The sequence below is a fragment of the Triticum urartu genome, chromosome 3A, assembly GCF_056163025.1.
Source record: "Triticum urartu cultivar PI428250 chromosome 3A, HENAU_Tu73, whole genome shotgun sequence".
In the NCBI taxonomy this organism is placed as follows: Eukaryota; Viridiplantae; Streptophyta; class Magnoliopsida; order Poales; family Poaceae; genus Triticum; species Triticum urartu.
Genome location: NC_141875.1, coordinates 21,216,437 through 21,236,927, shown reverse-complemented (window position 1 = coordinate 21,236,927; position 20,491 = coordinate 21,216,437). Strand labels below are relative to the sequence as shown.

At 42.6% G+C, this 20,491-nt stretch overlaps 2 protein-coding genes across 2 annotated transcripts; both read left to right on the top strand.

Annotated features, from left to right (window-relative positions):
• Positions 1-2,216: 2,216 nt before the first annotated feature.
• On the top strand, positions 2,217-10,325 carry LOC147977984 (F-box/LRR-repeat protein At3g26922-like). Its single transcript, XM_087514614.1, has 3 exons — positions 2,217-2,842; positions 8,865-9,457; positions 10,149-10,325. Exons 1-3 carry the CDS (start codon positions 2,545-2,547, stop codon positions 10,323-10,325), a joined length of 1,068 nt encoding a protein of 355 aa, XP_087370740.1. The 5' UTR covers positions 2,217-2,544.
• Positions 10,326-14,723: 4,398 nt separating this feature from the next.
• LOC125547702 (putative F-box/FBD/LRR-repeat protein At5g22670) lies at positions 14,724-17,758 on the top strand. Its single transcript, XM_048711502.2, has 5 exons — positions 14,724-14,955; positions 15,037-15,952; positions 16,425-16,583; positions 16,673-16,862; positions 17,358-17,758. The coding sequence occupies exons 2-5, from the start codon at positions 15,065-15,067 to the stop codon at positions 17,381-17,383; spliced, it is 1,263 nt and encodes a 420-aa protein (XP_048567459.1). The 5' UTR covers positions 14,724-14,955; positions 15,037-15,064; the 3' UTR covers positions 17,384-17,758.
• The last annotated feature ends 2,733 nt before the right edge of the window (positions 17,759-20,491 follow it).

Genomic DNA, 20,491 nt, shown 5'->3' with positions numbered 1-20,491 from the left:
CTTGCTCTGCTATTCACAGGCAGCAGAGCACACTTTGTTACATTTTTCATATTCTGCTATTGAGTGCAGAAGAGAGTTAACTAATGCAAATGTGCCATTGATGGTAGTGCAGCCAGGGCCAGGCTCACCCTCTAGAGCACCACATTGGCTCCAGTGAAACACAGTTAATGTAAGCGTCCACGCTACTGGCCAGCTTTACTGAAATCTCTCGTGACGGACCTTCTCTGTGATGATTTCAGTCAGAGATTTTGCAAACCTCACACTCTAAGAGCAGGTTGAAGCTAGTGTATTAGGATTCAATAGATAACTATTACTAGGATCTCTTTATCAGTCCCTACCACTTGTGCGACACACCATGGTGTTGGACTCCTGGTGTATATACGTGTCTCCTGAATTTTATCTGTGGCAGTTCTAAATAAGATGTATGATTCGAGATATGCAACTGTTATTCAAAATCTGAAGTATATTTACACTGTTCATAATTTGAGCCAGATTATGTAGACAATTGTAGGCTATTTTTTTAATTAATACTATTGTTTAGGCTCACTTTTTGTAGACTATTTTTTATTTCGTATTATTTAGGATATAGTTGTTTTTATACATTGAATATAAAACATCATCGACCTCTGCAATGACTTCTACAAGAAGAAAGTTTGCTTGCTCGCAAAAAAAGTTTGGAAATGTCGAAACAATATGAAAATTTTGATATGTACATGCCCATGTCCAAATGTTATATGCAAACATTCAAGGGCAAAAAGACCAACCATTTAGACATGTACAGAAAAAAAGAGGTTGAGTGGCAATTTTAGAGCAGCGAAATTTGTTTTTTTTCCTGGTGAAACAGAGCTATTCCGTTTCACATGAAAATTGTCAAACATGCTTTGGACACTAACGAGGACATGTACATAGGATTTTGTAAGTTTGTTTGTTATTTATTTTGAATTTACCATCCATGCAGCCATGCCCATCTTTTGAGCTGCACATGGAAGAGTTAGAACAAAAGATTTGCTTCGTAGGGCGCTCACTGTTCTCATCAACTGTCCGGGTCTGTTTTTATTACGCGGACAATTGTGTTCTCACGTAAGTATGAATGCTCGCCGTCTCGTCTTCGAGCATTGCTTATCTTGTGCTAACTCACACGTGCATATACACATCAAGATGGATGATGTGTACATTTACCATTTACCACACGCACAATTTTTTTGGTTTGTATCTCTTTTGAGTTCTAAAATCTCTCGTGACGGACCTTTTCTGTGATGATTTCAGTCAGAGATTTTGCAAACCTCACACCCCTAAGAGCAAGTTGAAGCTAGTGTATTAGGATTGCATAGATAACTATTAGTAGGATTTCGTTGTTAGTCTCTACCACTTGTGCGACACACCATGGTCTTGGACTCCTGATGTATATATGTATCTCCTGAATTTTATCTGTGGCAGTTCTAAATAAGATATATGATGCGAGGATATGCAACTGTCATTCAAAATCTGTTGTATATTTACACTGTTCATAATTTGAGCCAGATTATTTAGAACATTGTAGGCTAAATTTTTAATTAATACTATTGTTTAGGCTCACTTTTTGTAGACTATTTTTTATTTCGTAATATCTAGGAGATAGTTGTTTTTATACATTGAATATAGAACATCATCGACCTCTGCAATGACTCCTACAAGAAGAAAGTTTGCTTACCTGCAAAAAAAAGTTTGGAAATGTCGAAAGAATATAAAAAATTAGATATGTACATGCCCATGTCCAAATGTTATACGCAAACATTCAGGGGCAAAAGTCCAACCATTTAGACATGTGCAGGAAAAAAGAGGTTGAGTGGCATTTTTAGAGCACGGAACTTTGTTTTTTTTTTCTTGGTGAAACAGAGCTATTCCGTTTCACATGAAAATTGTCAGCTTTGGACACTAACGAGGACATGCACATAGGATTTTGTAAGTTTGTTTGTTATTTATTTTGAATTTACCATCCATGCGGCCATGCCCATCTTTTGAGCTGCACGTGGAAGAGTTGGAACAAAAGATTTGCTTCGTCAGGCGCTCACTGTTCTCATCAACTGTCCGGGGATGCTCTCGCCTTTCGTATGCAATTGTTTTCATGCGGCCATTACCATCCATGCCCATCCATGCGGCCATTACCATCCATAGGCAATTGTTTTCTCACGTTAGTATGAATGCTCTCGCCTTTCGTTGCTCGTCGTCTCGTCTCGTCTTCCTCTCCTCTCCTCTCCTTTGCTTGAGGCACATGCGCGGGGACTGCGGACTAGGCGATGCGGTATAAACTGCCTCTCCGTCGCCTTCGTCTGCCCTCCAGCCGAGAACGGAGATGGCCTAGGGAGGGCTCCCTTCTGTAACTCTGCTCGTGCCGGCCCGGTCGGGTTGTTTAGTACGAACTCACTGACCACGGCGTGCCGTCGACGAGGCCCGGCGACTAGAGGTACGTGAGGTTATCTTTTTCATCTTCTTGGCTGATGGTGATCTTGCTTATTACGTGTTCATCTCCTCGGCAGCTGTGGCGCGAGCCACCTGTTCGACGGAATGGCTGACAGCAATAAGGTGGCTGTGGCTGGCGGCAAGGACCGCTTCGAGGACCTCCCGGAGCATGTGCTCGAGCTGCTACTGTCGTTCCTGGACGCGCGAGATGTCGTGAGGACGTCCGTGCTCGCTCGCTGCTGGCGCAACCTCTGGAAATCCGTGCCGGTCCTGCGTTTCCGTCCTTCTTCCCAGTTCGGATGCGCTGAGAACTTCAATAATTTTGTGAATAAGGTGCTCGAGTGTTGTGACCAGACCTCACCTCTTCATGAATGTCATTTTTTTTCAAAAAGAGGGCTTTCCGGCCTCTGCATTATAAAGATGCATACGGCCTTCTTAATTAAATAAATAAATAGGTTCAAACAAGATCTTGAAGTCTCCAAATAAAAATAAAAAAGAGCTCACACAGAGCCAAAAAAGCTAGAAGACAGACTAGCCAAATAAAGGACGCCACAACCGGCTGGCAAAAAGAGATATGGGTAAACTAATTGCCTATCCTATTACATGACCGCCATCCAAACCGGTTGAAGATATCCTGAGCTACCATCTCCCAGCCGATAGATTCAGTAACCAAACGCTCCCTGGCCTTCGTCGGAGTGAGTAACGACCACAAACGGATCAACGGCGTGGCTCGGAAAATAACCTGCAAAAAATGAATGCGTGTTGTCCTGTTAAAAACCAAATCATTTCTGCAATTTCAGAGAGCCCACAACAAGGCGCAGACTCCTACGCGAATATGTCTAGCTAAATCGGGCTCTATCCCGTTAAGCCACGTTCCAAATAACGTGTTAACAGAATTCGGTGGAGTAATATTAAAAGCAATATGGACCGTCCGCCATAAAACTTTGGCTAGCGGGCAATCAAGAAAAAGGTGTTTGATCGACTCATCCCGATCACAGAAACTACACCTAGTAGGTCCTGTCTAATTACGCTTTATCAAATTGTTCTTAGTTAAAATAACTTGTTTATGGACAAAGCACATAAACACTTTGATTTTCAAAGGAACTTTGACAGCCCAAACATGTTTGAAACTAGGAAGCAAGCTTGAATTGATAACGTCAACATACATTGATTTAACTGAAAATACTCCAGACCTAGTAAGCTTCCAGCGTAATTCATCGGGTTGTTGAGAAATCTGAACCTCCATCAGTCTACTTACTAGACGGAGCCATTCTTCCCAACGATTGCCCACTAGCACCCTTCTGAACTGAATATTAAGGGGGATTGATTGAAATATCGTTGCAACGAACACCTCATGTCGTTGAACAATACGATACAAAGATGGGTATTGAATGGTAAGGGGTGTCCCTCTGAGCCAAGTATCCTCCCAGAATCTCGTACTAGCACCATTGCCAATAATAAACTTTGTCCTATTAAACAGGGATGATTTGACTTTCATAAGCCCTTTCCAAAAAGGAGAGTCAGTCGGCCTTACTGTCACCTGAGACAAAGTTTTGGTTTGAAGATACTTGCTACGGAGAATTTGCACCCAAGTGGCATCATTCTCACTTGATAACTTCCACAGCCACTTCATCAACGAGATGAGGAACTAGGCCACCCACTTGACCAGCTTCCTTAGCCCTTCATATCACAAATTCATAATTGCCAACATGTCAACTACAATGTTGAACAGGATAGGGGACATCGGATCCCCTTGTCTCAGGCCTTTATGTGTCTCAAAATAATGACCTATTTTGTCATTCACTTTAATTCGAACACTCCCTTTTTGCGTAAACGATTCAACCTGGCGTCGCCAGGCTTCATCAAAACCTTTCATACACAATGTCTGTTGGAGAAATGGCCATTTGACCTTATCGTACGCTTTCTCGAAATCCACCTTAAAAACAACTCCATCTAATTTTTTCGAGTGGATTTCATGAAGAGTTTCATGAAGGACCACCACCCCTTCTAGGATGTTTCTGTCCGGCATGAAAGCAGTTTGGGAATGCTGCACCACAGAATGCGCAATCTGTGAGAGCCAATTATTCCCAACCTTGGTAAAGATTTTGAAACTAACATTGAGAAGGCAGATCGACCTGAACTACTCAATTCTCATCACGTCCGTTTTCTTAGGAAGCAGTGTTATTGTTCCAAAATTTAATTGAAATAACTGAAGCTGTCCAGAGAATAGATCATTGAACATTGATAGCAAATCCCCCTTAATAATATGCCAACACTTTTTGTAAAACTCCGCCGGGAAACCATCTGGCCCAGGAGCCTTATTGTTTTTCATCTGTGCTATAGCATCATACACCTCCTTCTCCGAGAACGGGGCAACCAAAATATCATTATCAGTAGCAGTTAGTTGAGGCACATCCTCAATCCTGGACTCATCGAGGGACACACAACTATCCTCCGGAGGTCCAAATAACTGCTTATAATACTTGGTTATATAAAGTTTTAGGTTGTCCTGTTCTAAAATAGTTCCTTCATCTTGTTCAAGCTAAAAGATTCTCTTCTTTTTGTGCTTGCCATTAGCAATCAAGTGGAAGAATAGAGTATTCGCGTCCCCCTGGACAGCTTTGCGGACCTTAGCCCGCAATGCCCACTTCAATTCTTCTTCACGGAGAAGTTCTTTCAACCTCATCTCCGCATCTAGTTTAACCTGAAGCTCTGCGGCTTGCAAAATCGTGGACTCGGCTTTTAAATCTAGGGTCTGAATAAGAGAAAGGAGCGTTTCCTTTTCAACCTTATAAATCCCACTAAGGTGCTTAGCCCATCTCCGTAGGAAACTTCTCAAATGCCTAATCTTATTCTGCCAACGCTGAACAGAAGTCCTACCTCCTGCATCCTTAGCCCATTCCCTGGCAATCAGATCCAAGAATCCTTCTCGTTCAAACCATGCCAGCTCGAAAGAAAAGTTGTTTTTGTTTCCCACATGGCTTGGCTCACCTGAGTCCACGAATAAAGGAGTGTGATCCGAGATTCCGCGCGAGAGAGCCTGAACCGTTACGAGAGGGAACTTCTGTTCCCACTCGACGCTCGCGATGACTCGATCAAGCTTCTCATACGTCGGGTTTGGCAAAGCATTAGCCCAAGTAAATTTTCTACCAGAAAGCTCTATCTCTCTCAGATCCAAGCTTTCAATAATGGTATTGAACATAAACGACCATCTGCCGTCAAAATTATCATTATTCTTCTCCTCTCTCCTCCTAATGATATTGAAATCACCCCCAACTAAAATTGGGAGCTGCTCGGACCCGCAGATTCGAACAAGGTCCGCCAAAAACTCCGGTTTAAGCTCGGGCTGCGCGGCCCCATACACCCCCACCAAAGCCCAGTTAAACCCATCAGCTTTGGACCTGACTCGAAACTTAACCGCGAAGTCACCCATCACTACACTTTGGACTTCCAACGAATCACACCTCACTCCAAGCAAGATCCCACCCGATCTTCCTCGCGGAGGAAGGCAATGCCAATCAAAATCAACATCGTCCGATAAAGTGTTGAGAAATAGGGGCACAAAATTATCTCTACTAGTTTTCGAGAGAGCAATAAAATCTAATCTATGCTCCAGAGACGCCTCGGCAAGAAACCTCCTTTTAGCCAAGTCTTTCAGACCTCTGCTATTCCAAAAAATTCCTTTCATATTTCATCATGAATTTTTTTGGTAGTCCGAATCCTAGCACTCCTACGAACCGCTGAAGTGGGATAAATCTTCCGCTTCCACTTGCGTTTGGGTCTACTTTGATCCTCCATCCGGTCCTCATAACCGGGCTTAGTGGGTCTACCGATAGCCTCCTCTAGAGTTGCATCCTCTTCCTCCGACTCAAGAGTGGATGGTGCAAGATCCGCACAAAGATTATCGAGCACCCTGACCCCCAACGCATCAATCTCTGCATTGTTCATGGGTTTTACTGCTGCTAGGTTTCGAATAGTTTCCAAAGCGTGCTCCGCCTCCAAATCTAGGAGATCATTAACCGAATTGGATATTTCACTAGCATTACTCCCTAGCGAAACACCTAGTTGGTTTGCATTATGAATAATCTCCTCATTAGAAAAATGCAAAATTGAATTAGAAACGTTGACAGACATACCCGTAGTGATCTCAATGTCATGAAGCTTGGCCGCCCGCATAGTGCACCTCTGCTGCATGTCATCAACCTTCGGGTGCTCCTGGATACGACAGCTCATTCGTCATCCCTCAGAGACCGGGTCTGGGATCCCACCAAAAGCAATCACCTCCTCCCAAGTAAAACCTCTCGTTGAATCCCACGAAGGGTCAACCAGAGTTACCGGAGGAAGCGGCGGTGGGCCACCAGGCCCCACAGACGCGTGCCTCATACCGCGGTCCAGGGCCGCCAGTAAGCCCGGAGAGGGGAACGCCTGCCCGAGCGCTCCTGCCGCCCCAACCTTCTAGCCAGAGGATGCCACTGGAGCCACAGGAGACGCGGCCTTCCTGGCCGCCAAAGAGGAAGGGGGGTCGAGGCCACCTGCCCCAGACCCCCACCTTGCACCACTGGAGAAGTGGCCACAGATGCTGCCGCCGGAGATGAGGGGACCGAGGCCACCTGCCCCGGATCGCCTCCCCCACCCCTGGTCGTCGTTGGCATCGCCGGCGCCAGGATAGGAGGAAAGGAAGTCATGGTCACCTGCCCCGGGCTCCCTCCCCTAGAAGCATCCTCCATAGACAACACCAACTCCCGGAACGAGGCCGCTGGGAGAGTGGGGGAAAGAGAAGTCACCTCAGACTCCACCTCCCCTCCCCCCACCAAGGTCATCATCGAGCCTCCGATCAAGGGACCAACAACAGCAACAGGCTCCAACTCAGGTAGTGTGCGCTCAAACACATCATCAGAATCCACCCGGTCACTCCAGAGCCTGGGAGGGGCAGAAGCTGACTCAAACGACCCAAACCGCAGAGAGCTCATAGGCACCGAGGTTGATGGTGTCGTCCCGACCCCGGGCCCGTCCACGGGCAACTGAGCAACAGGTCCCGATTCGTTGGACCCTTCTCGTTCAGCCTCATCCATCGGTGCCCCCTGGCACCCGTGCTGTCATCACCCTCATGCATATCCACATCAGTCACATTTATTACCTCAGCAAACAGTTCCGCATCCTCAAACTCGATCTCAAGAGGAAAAACCTCATCTCTGTAGGTCCAGTTGACCACATCAGGGACAAAGTCAATGTCCAGAACGCTCACTAGAAGTCGGGCCACCCCATGAGCGCGGGTAAAGGCCATATCCACTCTCTCAGGGTTTCCAACCATGATACCCATACAAGCCACAACTCGAGCATCCTGCAAAGGCTCATATGGAGCCCCGAAAAACCGCAACCAAACCTGAGTAAGGGGCTTACCCCGTGGCTCCACCTTCTTCCACTCGTGAAATTCCAAAATGCATTTAGTGCCAGGAACTCTGCACAACCCAAAGCTCAGCAGTTTCTGTAAATCATCCACGTGGGGAAATCAACCTTGAACACATTGGCCTCAGTACTAACAAGCTCCCACTGGAAGTCACCTGGAACCAGTTCCTGAAGCCTCTGCACAATCTGAGCCTCAGAAACCTCTCCCTGGGTAACTTTCACAATCCCAGTGGTCAAAACTCTGTGTCACCACCGGAATCTCTCTCGCAACCGGGGACTCAAAGAACATCAACTCAGCACAATATACTCCATACATTGTAAGAGCCGGAATGTGATCACGCAAGAACGTGCAATCCCCCATGGCATGTGCTGGCTTCCCACACGTATCACAAAGCTCCGCCACGCACTCAGCAATGAAGTGTCCCTTCTCACCACATCAATAACATAACATCTCCTTCTTACACGCCCACTTGGACGCCCTCTCTGAATCAGTCCGGTCTCCTGTCTCAGAAGCAATCTCAGTCCCAGGCAACTCTGCGTTAGCTAGTGTCGTCACGACATCCAACGCCTAGCTAGACAGGTAGTCGTATGAACGGGATCGGTTGCCACGGCAGAGGCCTCATGGTCAACAGCTGCCGGTGGAGGCTGTCTGTTACGGTACCGACCACGACCCCCGCCATGACCACCACGGGGTCCATGATTTCCACCTCTCTGTCGGTAGTCTGGGCCAGAAGCTCCCTCGACAAAACCACCCGTAGGGCCGAGGAAAGGTCTCTCAACATATCCATCACTCTGCCAGGCATACCCACGATCTCCTCCCGTGGATGACGAACCACAGTGTTGGCCATCCCCATACGAATCATATCCATCGTCCCCCCACTGTCCTCGGGGTGGTCCAGAAGCACCTCCAGCACCCAAGTTCTGCACCGGTCCAGGCCGTTTTTGAGGTGGCCTTGCGACGTAATGAGGCGGCGGCGCCCGAGGATGCTATCCTGGCGGCATGACCTGGTTGGGTGTAGGTGAAGAAGAAGTGGCACACCGTGATGTTGAATCATGGGTACAGTATGCTGTCTCATGCCAGGTGTCGGTGCTTCGAGTTCTAATGTGGGGTGAAGATCAATGTAATTTGGAGCCGCCAAACAACAGTGTCATCTCCAGGCACTTGACAGATTTAATGCTTTATCGTGTGAACTTTGATCGTGGAAGCCCTCTAGATCTTTTGAGCTGTCAGGCACTATGGGTGCTAGATATAGATTTTTGTCATGTCAACCTTGGGGATATCTTACCCAGATATTTACGACATCTGAAAATCGTACATTCAACCCTTCTTTCCATGCACACACCACGGAATCGCCTTTCTGCTCCAGGTCTGGTTACCTTTGAACTACAACACTGTGAAGAGTGGACTCCCATTCTTGAGAGCATGCCATCATTGGCAACATCATCTATCACTATTGGCTTTCAATGCAAAGATAGTTGTGATAATTTTAAGTACCTTGGGGATTGCGGCGTTGAGTCATGTGAAGGATGCTATGTAGAAGATGATTGCTCTGTGCTTCTTGAAGGTCTGTCGGGTGCTACGAATTTAACGCTGATAAGCAAATATTCTATGGTATGTTTTATCTTTTGCTAACTCCTTGTCTTGATTGCCATCCAACATCATCCTTGTATCAAATATCAGCGAATCAAAGTATGAATGTCAAACTTGTTCCTAATATCCAGTTAAATGTTTTTCATGAATCCACTCTTTCTTGTCATCATCTTTCTATGCAGACATCTCCTAGAATAGGGTTTTGAAGATGAGAGTTCATTACGGTTTATTGATGGTTGATAGCCATCTTAGTTTATGCAACACTTTAGACAGTATGGGATAATATACATTCCTTGTTTGAGTAAACCAAAAACTTGTAAAATCTGGTTTGTGTATCTCTCTATCTGCTCATAATTAGTTACTTGAAATCAAAGCTCAATAGGTCTTATTCAACTCATCATTATTGACTCATGTCTCCTAAAGTTATAACTTTAATTGTTCTTTAATTATCTACATTTTGTTAAGATTTTCAGAAAGGACTTAAAATGGTGCCCTTTGTTTAGCAAGCTAAAAACCGTGTTGCTCAATGAATGGTGTCTGACTGCAAACTTCACTGGACTACTTCACTTTCTTCAGCACTCGCTAAATTTAGAAAAGCTCGCCCTTCATCTTCAAAATCACAGGGTATATGTTTTTATCATATATGATAGCTTTATACTTGAAGGTACCATGTACAGCTGATTCATTTGTGTAAATGTTATGTTTGTGACAGAATTTTGTCATTGAATCAAGTGAAAGCTACATCCCATCAGAATATTTCTTGGTGTCGAAACAGCTCAAGGTAGTTGAAATCCATTGTTGTAGGAAAGATAAAATGATTTGTCAAATTGTGAAGATCCTTGGTACTCATGGAGTGACTCCTGCTCAAATCAACATCAAACCTTTTTAGTATCCCTGTAAGTAGCTATTTTACAATTCACCAATGTTTATGTAGTCTGCATGTGTTAGTGGAATCAAATACTGAACATTAAACTATATTTAATTTTGAAAAGTAGACGTTGAACTGTTTGTACGTTTAGGAATGAAAAAACTCAATTAGAATGTTATATCATCTCCACTTTACATATGCTACTAAAAATGCCATTAGGCCAAAGCAAGTGGAAAAGGTAAAATAAGCACATAACAATTTGAGGTATTTTCACTATTTAGGTGAAATTAATCATTTAATAGCACATCCTTCCAATATATGCATGACCAGATGAAGTTGTATGTTCATCCAATCTTCCAAAAAAAATTCTTATACAGTATTAGCTGCACTTCATTGCCGCTTGCTATCTGATCGTACCTTCTCATGTCTTAATCTGCACTCCACGTGCTCACTGTGTCTTTTTATTGTTTGTGCAGCCTTCAGCTTCGAGCGGAGGGAGCTGTATGACTAAATCAGATGGTTTGCTATTCCTGGTTATTCAGACTTCCATGTCCCCTAATTAATCTTGCTAGCATCAAGTTGCTGCGTTTTGGCCTATCTGGATTGTGTGCTTGTCCCTGTTCCATTCATATGAAGTCATGTTGCACGTTTGGCCATTTACTGAACTCCTTGTCAGGCCTCAACTGGTTTACCTTTTGAAGGTCTATGTTCTATTTATATGTTTCAGAAACCTGAGCATCTAGTTGAACTTATGCATCATGGCACCTGTTCTTTTATATCCAGTAACTTCCATGACGCCCTGGCATTTCAGTTTTGTTGTTGTTCTTGTGGTGGTGGTGGTGGTGGCGGTGGTAGTGGTGATGACATAAAACACATCTAGTTCGTTGCTTTGCTTACACATCTTTGGTTTTCCGCACTTGGTAACCATGTTTTTCCCTAATTGTGTCCATTCAATTACACTAGACCTGACTGAGATAGATGTGCCATTAGCTATATATAGGTAGTTCAACACTATACTCCCTCCGTCTAGGTGTACAAGTCATCTTAGGTTGTGCACCGCAACCAAGGCGGAGGGGAAAACGAGAGAACTTAATGTCTTTTTGCTAATTAATAGCATTGCATGCAATGATCTCAAGTCATTGAAAGCATGTTGTATTCTTCTTATGCAAACTAAGGCTGGTCATAGTGGGGAGTAACTTATACTAGTGTCATGCATATGACACTAGTCTAAGTTACTATCTTCATAGTGCAAAGTAACATATTAGTAGTGTCATATGTGGCTTCATTTAATGGCTTGTAGACTCATTTTGTCTTGGGAAGCGCTATGTTACAATAACATATTATGTTACCACTTCTTATTAACTACATGTCACGTAAGCAAAAATTTCTCGAAGTGCGCTATGTTACTACCTAAGTTAGGCTGGTCACAATGGGCAGGAACATAAGCTAGTAACCTACACACTTCCCTAGACTATGTTACTGCCTCCATAGTGGGTAGGAACATGTATGTAGTGTCATGCAACGATGTATTTATTAGGATATAGACTCATTGTTTCTTGAAGTGTGTGATGTTCCGGTAACTTAGCTAGTTACCACAAGAAGCTCTCTCTTCATTAAATATGTGCCACATAAGCAAAATTGCATTGTAGTGTGTGATGTTACTCATAAGTTCCTGCCCATTGTGACCAGCCTTACTCCCACTATGACTAGCCTAATGGAAAGGGGGCTACGCGTGTGACTCGCAAAAGGTCACATTTGAGTGGTTGAATTAGGATCTTTCGTACATGAGGTAAATTCCCTACTGTCCATCTGTCCGCCCCGTCGGCCATTGCCAACCTCGACGCCGGCTCTGTCTGCAACTTGCAGACTGTCTCCTGCTTCGTCCTTGACCCCGTCCGCAACCTTGATGTCGCCAATCTTGATGTATCTCCTCGTACTTGACCCTGTTATCGTCGCCGCCATCTTGGCTACAGCTCATGCCAGTGAAACAGTCGCCCCCGAGCTCCTCAGTGCCCTGTCCTTTCTTTCGAGATTTTCAGCTGTGGTCTTGTTTATAGGCAGCAGAGCACATGCAACTTGTTCCAAAAAAGAAGACAAGAATCTGATTGTATTGGTATTTTTCTTGCTCTGCTATTTTAAATAATGGAAATGTGCCCTTATTGATGATGGTTCTGCTGCTCTCTGTGCAGCCAGGCTCACCCTCAAGAAGACACTCTCAAGCACCACACTGGCTCTAATGAATCACAGCAAATGTAAGCATCCACGCTACTGGCTTTACTGAAATCTCTTCGTGACCTTTTCTGTGGTGATTTCAGTCAGAGATTGTGCAAAGATCCTTGCGACCTCACACTCGACTGCCCCTAAGAGCAAGTTGAAGGCTGTGTATTAGGATTGTACAGATAACTATTATTATGATTTACTTGACAAATATCACGCCCTGGCTATCTGCAGCTGTTTGTGCATATCATTTTCTTCTCTGAACAGAACATTGCACATCAGTTGTCGTCCTAGGAGCAACAAGGATCTTCCAGCCAAGCTTACTACTGCCCAACCCCGTCCGAGCTGGATCCATGAATCCGTGCGTGAGAGCTATGTCTCGCCTACCGCGAGATAGAGTACTTTCATGCAGTAGGCCATCCCTAAGATGTGCCCGCCCAATATAATGTACTCTAGTAAACTGTTTTGCACTGGTTTGTGGAACCTTCCATCGCTTTTGGATGATTTTGGGAAGGTTCCAGACGTTTTTCTGTTATGTATTTTTCTTTTACGTTTTATTATCAATTTTTCTTTCATTTTTTTCGATTTGTTCTTTATTTTTACTTTTGATTTTTCGTTTTTTAAATACACACTGTACGCATCATACTTCTTTTGATATATGTTGAACATTTTTCAAATACGTGTTTGAATATTGTTTTGAATACTTGTCAATTTGCTTTCAAATACACGTTGAACTTTTTCAAATACATGTCAAACAATTTTCAGAATACACCTTGAATTTTTTGAAAAATACATGATGAATATTTTTTCAAATAAATGTTGAACATTATTCGAATACATGTTACACATTTTTCGTATACACTTTGAATATCTTTTTGATACACGATGAACTTTTTAAAATACATGGTGAATATTTCTTCAAATACAAGTTTGGATATTTTTTCGCATACATGTTAAACTTTTTTAAAAATACATATGGAGCATTTTTTTGAATACATGTGAAACACGTGAAGCATTTATGAAAAATTTCGCGAACAATTGTTTTACATCTTTTTAGGGGAACAGTTTTTTACATTGCATGGACATTTTCAAACGTTGTGTTAGGCACAAAGAAACCCTAGAGACTAGCTTGAGAGGTCTATGTCAGGAAGCAGGGGGCTTATAAAATACTCATGACAATTAATTTTCTCTTTTAAGCATGCATTTGCGAGAATTGTCGTGGGAACAAAAAAAATGTTCATGCTACTTATGTGAGGTTTTTTGCGGAAGAAAAAAAAGTGTAGTATACATCATCACACTATTTGTATGCACATACCCAATAAAACTGTTTGTGTATTTTTTTTCTGAGGAAAAGCCATCATGGCGGTTTACATTTCATGTCAAAACGAGGATACATCGTTCAATAAAACTGTTTGCGTATTTCAAACTACATGAACATTTATTTGAGAAATTTGAGAGGATTACTGCATGAATTAATCAGGATTCCTGATTTCTATGCACATATACCAAATAAAAATTGTAGTAGTATACGTCATACTATTTTTATGCACACCCAACATTGATTTTGGACTAAAAAGAAAAATCAAACTCCCACCTAAAAACTCCCATTTTCGTTTCACCGTTGTATCGAAACACGTTGTTGTTGGTGTTTCACCCGAAAAAGAAGGGCTGATTGGTGTTTGGGTAGACTGGTACTCCCTCCTTTTCGGTTTATAGAGCTCAAATCTGAAATCTCATCAACCAAGGCATATATATATATATATGATGAGTGGAGGAATTTATCCCGTACTTTACAAAACTACTCAAACTAAGCTGATGCATTAATTGGGATTAATTGCAGTGCATGCATGCTTGGCCACTATTCCCTCTGTTCCTAAATATAAGTCTTTTTAAACATTTCAAATGGACAACAACATACGGATGTATGTAGACATAGTTTAAAATGTAGATTTATTCATTTTGCTTCGTATGTAGTCATTTGTTGAAATCTCTAGAAAGACTTATATTTGGGAACGAAGAAAGTAGATGAGTAGTAGTATTATATGCATTGGTGAGTTCCTTTTTAATTGTTGCATGTAAAGATTTAATGCGTCTCGGAATCTCAAAAGGAGATGGAGATGAGCTCTATAAATTGGAAAAATGAAAAATTTGAGATAAGCTTTATAAATCGGAAAAGAGAGACACTAGTAGTAGATGAGAAACCCGCGTGTGTTCTTCATGTGCGTCTTCCGATCGAATCCGCTGCTCTCCGTTGCTCGACTCGACGCATTAGTGGAGGATTGCCTGGGGACTCAGGTCTAGGCGGCGCAGTAGAGACTGGCTCTCCCCCTCCAACCGCCAACAGAGATGGTCTCCCTTCTGTTCGTCCTCTGACAGGCCATCGAGTTCTTGAGAGCGCACGAACCGACGGCCTTCTTCCGTGCGGCGACTAGAGGTACGTGAGATTTTCTTCTTCATCTCTTCCGCCTGGCCGTCTCTGATATCACTCACACCCTGTCCATCGCCTCCGATGCAGCTGCTGCGCGAGCAACTTGTTCGACGGAATGGCTGCAAGGGGCAAGGCCGGTAAAACCAAGAAAGTGGCCGTTGCTGGCGGTAAGGACTGCTTTCAGGACCTCCCGGAACCTGTGCTCGAGCTTCTGCTGTCGTTCCTGCCCTCGCGTGACGCCGTGAGGACGTCCGTGCTCGCTCGCCGCTGGCGCACCCTCTGGAAGTCGGTGCCAGCCCTGCGCTTCTATCCTTCTCAGTTCGACACTGTCCAGGCCTTCAACAATTTTGTTAATACATTGCTTGAGCACCGTGACAGAACATCCCCTCTTCATGAATGCGACATCTTTCCCTATCCCCATGGCCAAGAAGATGAGGCACGCCGTTATGTTGAATCGTGGGTCCAGTATGCTGTCTCGTGCCAAGTATACGTGCTTCGAGTCAAAGACTGGAGTGTGAGTGTTTATGGTTCTTGTTTGAATCTATCCAGCAGCAGTGTAATCTCCAGGCACTTGACAAGGCTAGAGTTTTATCATCTGGCATTTGACAGAAGCCCTCTAGATCTTCTCAGCTGTCAGGCACTAGAGCTGTTAGACATAGGTGATTGTTCTATCAAGCTTTGGGGTGTCTTCCCCAAATCTTTACGGCATCTGAAAATCAGATATTCAAGTCTTTATTCCATGCAAACACCATGGAGCTGCTTTTCTGCTCCAGGTCTTCTTACCTTTGAACTAGCTGACCCTCATGACTGGGCCCTGTTTCTTGAGAGCCTGACATCGCTGGTAACATCATTTATCAGGATTGGCGAAGATTGTGAAGATAATTATGCTCATTATAATTACCTTGGGGATAGTGGTAACGAGTTATGCGAAGATAATTGTTGTGTATTTCTCGAAGGGTTGGCGGGTGCTACAAATTTAGAGCTGATAAGTGAATATTCTATGGTGTGTTTGCTCTTTTACTCCCTGTTTTGATTGCCATCCAACATTTTGCATCCCTCTATCATGTTTAACTTGTTCCTAATCTCCAATTGCATGTTTTTCACCAATCCATTATTTTTAGTCATCATGTTCCTATGCAGAGATCTCCTATAATTAGTCTGTGAAGGTGTTAGTACATTTTCCATATATATTGATAGTTGATATTTCTGACCTCGTACTACACAGAAGCACATGATTAAGATAATTTTGTAAGACATTTTAGTTTACGCAACACTTTAGACGGTATGGCTCAATATATATTTGTTTTTTGAGTCAATCAAAGACTTGTAAAATCTGTATTCTGCATTTCTCTATCTGCTCGCAATTGATTACTTGAAATTAAGAACTCAAGAAATCTTATTCAACTCGGTGTTATTGAATCATGTCTTCTCAAGTTATAACTTTATTTTTTTTAATTCTCTGTTTCATTGTTAAGATTTTCAGAAAGGACTTGAAATGGTGCCCTATGTTTAGCAAGCTAAAAACACTGTTGCCCAATGAATGGTGTTTGACTGCAAACTTCACTGGACTACTTCACTTTCTTCAGCACACACCAATTCTAGAAAAGCTTACCCTTCAACTTCCATCTCGCAAGGTATATGTTTTTTCATATATGATAGCTTTTGTCGCTGAAACTAACATGTACAGCTGATTCATTTAAGTAAAATCATATGTTTTCAACAGGATTTTGACATTGTATCAAGTAGAAGCTACAACCCAGCGGAATATTTCTTGGTGTCAAAGCATCTCAAGGAAGTTGAAATCCATTGTAGCAAGGAGGATGAATGGATTTGTCAAATTGTGAAAATCCTTGGCATTCATGGAGTAACTTCTGCACAGATTAGCATCAAACATGATTCTTGGAGTTCTTTCAGTAAGTAACTAATACTACAATTTGCTGATGTTTATGTAGTCTGCATGAGTCATCAAAATAAAAAGACGTAAACTTAATGGACATTAAACTATTGGTAAACTGAGAGATTAAAAAAGTTTATTAGAATGTTGTATGATATCCACGTTACATATTTATTGAAAATGTGATTTGGCCAAAGCAAGTGACATATTTTACTGAAAATGTGATTAGGCCAAAGCTAGTGAAAAATGGAAAATAGGCAAATAAAGAATGTGAGGTGTTTTTCACCATTTAGTTGAATTGGATCATTTAATAGCTTTATCTTTCCAGTATCATTTAATAGCTTATCTTTCCAGTATCTGCAATGTGAGATCAAGTTGTATGTTAGCCCACTCTTCCAGAACAATTTCGTATGCAGTATTTGTTTGACTTGAGTGCCGGTTGTTGTCGACCGTACCTTCTCATGTTTTAGTCTGCACTTTCATGTGCTCATTGTGTCCTGTATGGTTTACGCAGGGTTCAGTTTCCAGCAGCCAAAGTAGATGTCCCTGAATTAATCTTGGCAGCATGAGGTTGTTGTGTTTTATCTACCTGGATCGTGCTCACGTCCATTCATATGAAGGACGGACTCCCGTTGAGATGCGATTTGAATAGGTTCAAATGTCGCTGTAGTGATGTTGCACTTTTGCCCGGTGTCAGGCCTCAACTGATTTACCTATTGAAGGCATGTGATCTATGTATATGTTTCAGCAACCTGTATGTCTAGCTTCACTTGTGTAAAATTGTACCTGTTCTATGTTTCAGCAACATCTATATCTAGCTTAACTTGTGTAAAATGTTGCCTGTTCTGTTATATCGAGTACTGCTTTAGTTTACCTGCATACTCCCTCTGTACCGTAATATTTGTCTCTGGAGTATCTAGCTTAACATATTTGGCAATCCGTACACTTTTCTAAGCATGCTTGTTTCTCATTGTGTTTGATCCGTTCTACGAGAACTGGATGAGATCGATGTGCGTGCCATTAGTTATATTAGCGGTTCAACACTTCCATTTGACATTTGTGACCCTTAATTATAATTAGTCTAGTCCATTTTCTGTTGCCAGTTGTGGATGACTTTCGGAGTAACAACTGCTGTGTGGCAGCTCGCCTGACATTCTGGGTGGGCCGAGCATGTCATGGAACAGAATTATTCCTTCTCCTTAGGAAGATATCAATGTGTCAAAAAGATGAGTAAATAAGTAATTGAATGGTAAAACAATTTGATTTCTTGAAAAGGCGGAAATGTGATCGAAACAACAATTTTGAACATGTTGTATTCTTCTGCGAACTAATGGAAGGGGGGCTATGCATGTTATTTGCATAAGGTGATGTCTGAATGGTTCAATCCGGATCGTTCGTACATGTGGTAAAATAGCATCCTTGGTGAAAGGAGGCTTGAAAATGCCATTCTCATTCGTGTTAGCAACCTCCTTACTAATCACTGAATGACACTGGATTACAAGGATTTGGTAGCTAATTGGGGGATGCATCAGGAAGAACGAGGGGATTGGGAGGAGAGCCGGAGGTAGGGGAAGGAGCCGCCGTTTCAGCCGTGATCCCACCGGATAACTCACTGGGTTTTTGTTTTTTTGAGGCACTGTGAGTACTAGGTGCCGCTGGCTGAGACATGGGCCAAGCCCATGTCGGTAGAGCTACCAGCCCACGCAGGCATAGGCGAGTGTCCTAACATCTCGCTCGTGGGCCGCTGCCCATAGCTTCTCGACAGCTAATGTAAGTATGCACACTACGGATAAGGAAGCTTGGTACCTGGGTGCATATAGACCCTATATGCAAAAAAAAAAGAAATTAACTACAAAGAACATTAAAAAATCTGAAAATATGTTTGAATAAATTTGACCTTCTATTATACTCATAAAAAAATCGCACGTAGGAGAAAAAACCTGTTGACTTCAGGGCAAAAAAAGGTCAAAAAGGTGTGAATAGTGTACTATATAACAACGAATTTTTTTTTATTTTTTCCTGTAGTCAACTGGGATTCTTCTTTGCAAAAAATTGTATACTAGTGCAAAATTAAGTCAAGTCTATTCCAAAAAAAGTTCTGGAATTTTTTGACTTTTTTGTAATTATTAGAAAAATCTCATATATGGTGTATACACACCCGAGAACCAAAGGGCATTTCCCAGCACACCACTGGCTTCACTGAAATATTCTGTAGCTCAAATATTTGAGTTTCTGTGAAAATTTCAGGGATGGTGCAAAGATACTCGTGACCTCACTATGGACTGCCCCTAAGATCAAGTTGAAGGTGGTGCACAATATTCTAGCAAGAAATTAGGGGAAGTTGCACTGCGCCGACCTGCATTTGAAATCTGGAGATAAATGGGAACTTGTATAATTTGTTACATTTGCTTTAAAGAGTGCAACGGAAGGCGTGTCGGACATTTGCTGTATTGGTCCGTTCTTGCTTTTACAGTGAAGAAGGGTTTGAAAACTTGAGAAAGTTGGTAATGAGCATGAAGGATGACTTGGATACTGTTATTATCTGTCCTTCTGAATTTTCTCATAAAACATATGATGTGAGGATATGCCACTGTTGTTCAAAATAAGAACTATGCTTACACTGTTGTTCGAGTAATTTGAACCCGCTTATTTAGAACATTGTGCGCTAGCAGTCTGTAGGATACAAGTGGTTGATGTGTCTGTCCGATGTGATATTATTATCAATTATCTTCTGGATGAGGTTTGCAGATTATCAGAATATTGCTCTGGCAGTCTATAAAGTAAATCGGCTAATCATAGCTTGCAGATTAGAATTTCTCAGTCTTAGCATAAATGAAGCATTGGAGATTTGCAGAGCACTCTGAGTAAATTTACTGGAATTTATTGTAGCTTTAATTTATGGGTCTTTTTTGCGGTAAAGTCTGACCATTTCTTGGTATCTGACCACATTCAGAGCAAGCTTTGTTTTGTTTTTGCAGCGACGTTCCCATAGCAAGTTGATCCACGAGTTGGGAATATTAGTATTGTGTAACGGGCATCCACGTAGTAAAAACAAATACTTCGGGTTTGATAACAAAGGTATTCAAATATCTTCTCAAATTGCCGCGAGTACAGAAATTATCGGTCTTTGTAGTAATAGCAGAAAACATTATGTTAACAAGCTAGGATTAAATTACTGTGACGTTTGTGCGAATTCCGAAACGTTGTATGAGACACAACGATAGCTTAACAGAAACTGGCACAGTAGGAAAAACGATAGTACGAGCAACAGGGAATGTATCATCACGCGAGTAGATATCAGGCGATACCGAGGGTTTGGTCGGGCTCCTGAGAGCCATTGAATCTTAGATCTGACGGCTCTTAGAAGCTCTTGAACATTTTGTAAAAGAAAAAAAAACATTCGAGAGTGTCAAAATTTTGCATAGGTACAATAGGTTTGGAGGAGCATTGGATCTAAAACCGAACGGTCCAAAAGTCCGTATCACCGTATCATCTGACCTGATATTTTTCCATCATCACGCCATCACGCATGCATGCAGGTGGCCACGAGGCCATGACTCCGCACAGGATACATGCATGGTCCCGTTCCTTTCTTCTTATCGTGTACATATGCATTCACAGATCCCGACCGTTGGACCCGGGATAGGA